At 48.9% G+C, this 5,250-nt stretch overlaps 1 protein-coding gene across 1 annotated transcript; it reads left to right on the forward strand.

The window, feature by feature from the left end:
• The first annotated feature begins 36 nt into the window (after positions 1 to 36).
• Positions 37 to 4,951, forward strand: LOC147866035 (uncharacterized). Its single transcript, XM_087316405.1, has one exon. It carries the CDS (start codon positions 96 to 98, stop codon positions 3,162 to 3,164), a length of 3,069 nt encoding a protein of 1,022 aa, XP_087172531.1. The 5' UTR covers positions 37 to 95; the 3' UTR covers positions 3,165 to 4,951.
• Positions 4,952 to 5,250: the final 299 nt, after the last annotated feature.

Below are 5,250 nucleotides of genomic sequence, written 5' to 3' on the forward strand. Positions count from 1 at the left end.
AACGCACAGCTTCCCAAATTCTCTGATAAGATTTGGATTTCTGTCAGAAGCTTCGATTTGTTTTTCTGCTTGTTTGTGAGATTGTTGAAGAAACCATGGCAGCTCCATCCACGGCAGATCACGCGCAAGAACCAGTTGGGAAGCTACCCCACAATCACAGGAACAGTGCTAATGAGACCCCATCGCCTGCTTCTGCAGATCGCAATCCTACGAATAACTTATCCTCCAAAATCAACAGGTCATCCTTAAAGATTCTGCACAGTAGGTATGTGAATGTGCAGTCCATCCATTCCAGTTCTCTGAGGAAGGTGCAGGAGGTCGATCATGGCGATGGCGAAGGCGATGAGGATGGCATGCTCAACCTCCTGAATAGCTCAACGACAGTACTGTCCACATTAAAGTCTGACAGCAGGCGTTCTTACAGTAATCTAATGGTGAGACCTTCGTCTGCCATAGCTGAGCAGGAGACGCTTACGACGAATAAGAATAAGAACAAAAACAAGAACAATTACATACCTGCTCAGGATCAAGCTCAGGCTCAGGATCAAGCTCAAGCTCAAGCTCAAGCTCCGCCACGCCCCAAAGGTCTAATGAAGAGGCTTGGTTCTTTCCTCTCCTCAAGGAAGAAACCTGCAGCATCTGCACCTTCTCCTGCTCCTGCTCCAGCTCCAGCTCCTGCCATGAAAGCTACTGGGAACCTTGTGGAGGACCATAATGCAAATAGCTGGAGCTTCAAGAAGCTTCAGGCTGTCACTCCACTGCAGCAGAATGGCACTGTGAAGGCTAGTACTGAGGAATGCGTGGTGCAGAAGATGGCCCCGAAGGCATGTCCATGTGAGGATGGCGATGGAGGAGGTGGAGGTGGAGGTGGAGATCGAAGTAGCGATCTTGATCATGGTGATTCAGTTCAAGCCCCAGATCATGCTCCACTCTCCAATTCTGCCCTAAATCCTTCTGCGGCGACCAGTGTAAGCCATCCTTCTGAAGGAGGCGCGAGCAGCACTGTAGCTTCTGCAGGTTTAATGGCGGAGCTTCCATCCACAGGGGTGAGGTTGGATGGGTCGAATCCGTCAGGCATTAGCTCCAGCATAAGATCATCCTCCGGCTGTGGCAATTTGATGCAAGAGTTCAACGCAGGGTCGTCCCGCATAGGAAGCGGTCGCCATGAAAGCTCTGCGAGCAGAGGGGGAGGAGGATCGTCTTCATCTTCGTCGTCTCTGCACACGCGGAGGAAGAGCTTGAGGCGAGTATGGCAGCAGGTGGGAGGGAGAGTGTTCTCGTGTGGCAGTAGCAGTGGATACATGAGCGGGATACTGGTGGAGGAGATGGAGCATCAGAGGCCCCTCCCATCCGCCATAGCTGATCTTTCTCAGCTCCATGGCACTGTGGGTGCTTACCCCACCATAAGCTGCAGAGGATCTAGCTCCCATGATGCCATGGCGTTCTATGCTAGCAGTGGCGATGGCAGTGCCACTGGTGCAGGCCCACAGCGCCTAGACGAGGATTTGGTCTTGGATGAAGCCTACTGGCTGTCTCTTGCAGAATCTATCATGGAGAGGCAGCGGCAAGAACGAACGCGACAGGTACACAGTGGCTGCAGTACAAGTAGAGATGGAGATGGAGATGGCGATGGCGATGGCGATAGAGCTGGAGCTGGAGCTTCAGCAGTAGCAGGCGGGGGAGGATGCGTTGCAGGAAAGAATCCTGGGGCTCGCCATAGCTATGGGGATCATTCTAACTCACCTGCTTCTTTTTCTTCTTCTTCTGGCGCTGCTGGTGCTGCGATCATGGATCCATCTGCAGACCATGAAAGCTCAAATACTGCACACAGTCGTGAATCATGGAGTGAGGCAGGGCGGCTTATTAACCCATGGCAGAAATCAGAGGTGGAGCCATGGCCGCAGGAGGAAGGAGCAACATACTCAGAATTGAAGATAGAGGAAGAAGAACCATCGTCGTCCTCCTCATCACTGTCGTCTTCTTCATCGTCCAAGCGTCCAGAGATGGTGAACGACTACTGTGGTGCTTCAGTTCTTGGTGCCTCCTTCGACAGTTCGATCACGAATGGTGGGAATTACAGCAAGAAGAAGCCATGGATGACGATCAAGAGGATGCAGATGGCGCGATCGTCGCTGAAGCAGCACTGCAGCGGTAATAATGGGAAGGAGATGCAGTGGTTGTCTCATCATCGCTTGAACACAAAGCTGGAAGAATCGCCATGTCTGCTGCAGAGTCATCACCTGCAGCAGAGGGTAGCTACGGCGGAGGGAGGAGGAGCAGGTGGGGTAGCGGGTTGCTCTAGATCAGACAATAGTGGTGGTAGTAGCAGCAGCAGCAGTAGTAGCAACAGCCAGAGAAATGCAGTGGAGATTAGGGTTAGGAACCAGAGCAATGGAGGGATGGATCAATACAGCCATCATCACCACCACCATCAGAGCTGTAACAACAGAGATGGTGCAGAGAGCAGTGGGGCTGGAGGAGTGGATCGAATGTCAGAGCAAAGGAGAGGAGGAGGAGGAGCGGAAACGTTACAGCCTTTGGAGAAGTTTCTGATGCTAGAGAGGGCGGATGGTCAAGGATCCATGGAAGCTTCGGCCCAGAAGGAGGTGGAGGAGGAGGAGGAGGCAGTGGCAGTGGCGATGGCGATGGCGATGGCTGTGGAGCCGAGCGCAGGCGGAGGAGGAAGGACATCGTTAATGGCGCTGCTACATGAAGAGAAGGAAGAGGAAGAAGTGCAGCATCAGCAGCAGCAACCAGGGATGGTCTGTGATCGCGAAGAACTATCTCTGCAGCAGAAATTAGAAGAAGAAGAAGAAGAAGAAGAAGAAGACGATGGATTGGAAGAAGATGAAGATGAAGATGAAGACGAAGATGAAGATGAAGAAGACGAAGATCAAGAAGGAGAAGAACAGAAGGTGAAGACGAAGATGAAGGCGACGAAGAAGAAGAAGAAGAAGAAGACGAAGAAAAAGAAGAAGGGAAGGGCTATGGCGATGGCGAACGATCCTCTGCAGTGCTGTGTGTGTATGGTGGGGCGGAGAGGGGCTGCCCTAATCCCCTGCGGCCATACCTTCTGCAGGAGCTGCAGCAAGCAGCTGTTCGCAGAGCGCGGAGCTTGCCCGCTCTGCAACAACCTCATCGTTCAAGTCCTCCATATCTTCTGAGTAATCTTCATCAATCCATGGCCATAGCCATAGCCATAGCCATCATCATCCTCATCACCATCACCATGACAGGCATCAGTCATTCTGATGCATTCATCATGCTCATCACCATCGCCATGACAGGCATCAGTCATCCAGATGCATTCAATCAGGCACCCAGATGCATTCAATCAGGCATCCAGATGCATTCATCATATTCATCACCATCACCATGACAGGCATCAGTCATCCAGATGCATTCATTCAGGCATCCAGATGCATTCATCATGCTCCTCACCATCACCATGACAGGAATCATTCATCCAGATGCATTCATCATCCTCATCCTCGTCACCATCACCATCACCATGACAGGCATCAGGCATCCAGATGCATTCATCATCATCATCACCATCACCATCATCATCACCATCACAGGCATTCAACCATTCATCAAGATGCACCATATGCATGCATCCTGATTGTCGTCATCACCATCACCATCCAGATGCATTCAACCATTCCCCTAGAAGCACCATATGCATGCCTCCTCATTGGATCACCATCACCATCACATGCATCACCGGAGCATTCATCCATTCATCATCATCAAAGCCATCATCATCCCATTCATGCATCTTCTGGATACAGTCATTCATTCATTCATTTCATCATGCATCTGGATACAGTCATCCATTCATTTTATCATGCATCCCATCCCATCCCATCATGATGCATTGATTCATCATGCATCATTCTATACTCATTCATTCATGCACCATGATGTATTCATTCATTCATGCATGTATCATCATCCATCTTTGTATCAAAATCCCCCCCTAACCCCTTTTTTCCTGACCAAAAAAACAGAGAAACCCATCCATTCTTTTGTTTCACTTGTTCCCCCCCCCATCCCCCCCCCCCTTCAAATAACAATAATCATCCAAATTACTTTTGGACCCATTTGGGCGAACCAACCAACGATTGTCGTGCCGACCGAACATGTATAGCTCGTGTGCATCATGCTCTACAGAATCATGGCCCTCGCATCTTGTGCCCCCCAATACAATCACCGAATGATGGGTGACCAACCATCTTATGCCCCCCGGACGCAATTACCAGATCATGGGTGTCCATCTTGTGCTCACGGACACAATTACCGGATCATGGGTCTCCATCTTGTGCTCACGTACCTTTCATGGGTGTCCATTTTGTGCCCCCGGACGGACGATCATGGGCACCCGCCCATCTTGTGCCCCCGAACAGTGTCATTCCTATCTATATCTACTGGCACGATCCCAGGGAGTGTGGCATCGTAAGCATATCTAGCTATATAGCTAGGTGCAGTTAACTCATTGCATTGGAACATGATGTGATATCGAAACTCCGATCCAATCTTACCAAGGAGGGGGGTTTGTGCCTCTTTTCCCTCAACCCAATGGCATGTGTATGTATGTATTTGTTAACTCATTGCATTGGAACATGATGTGATATCGAAACTCCAATCCAATCTTACTAAGGAGGGGGGTTCGTGCCTCTTTTCCCTCAACCCAATGGCATGTGTATGTATGTATTTATGTATGTATGTATGTATGTATGTATGTATGTATGTATACCAACCCGTCGTGAACATCGGAGGAGCGTGTGTGTTCGTTAGGAACTTCGTCCATCTGACTTAAAACTTTCCACCTGGTTTCCTTTCCTTTCCTTCTCGTGGAAACTTGTAAAAACAAAAAGGAACATTGAGAGAGCACACTAATGTTGAGGAGAAAAACAAGTTTTAATGACGTGCAATTTACTTTGCTAAAGTTGTAAAACCCCACAATTTGTGTTGTGTTCTTGTTTTTGGTAGGAGTTTTTTTTTCTAGTATGCCATCCATATGCTCGTCAAGAAGGAAACATGGTCATTATTCCCATTTTTTATTGCAAAAATGTTATGGGTGATTCGAAGCTCTCAATGCATATTGACCATGTATGTTATTCATATGCATGATGCCTACTTGGTATTTATTTTGTATCGAGAACAAATCGCTCCTACAATTCCCAATAACTTAATGGAATAATTACGCTCCATCTCATCTCTTCCCATTCACTGTTTGCTTTTCCA

The sequence above is a fragment of the Azolla caroliniana genome, unplaced genomic scaffold (genome assembly GCF_043228905.1).
Source record: "Azolla caroliniana isolate FFs.n. ecotype wild unplaced genomic scaffold, voAzoCaro1.0.p SCAF_3, whole genome shotgun sequence".
NCBI lineage: Eukaryota > Viridiplantae > Streptophyta > Polypodiopsida > Salviniales > Salviniaceae > Azolla > Azolla caroliniana.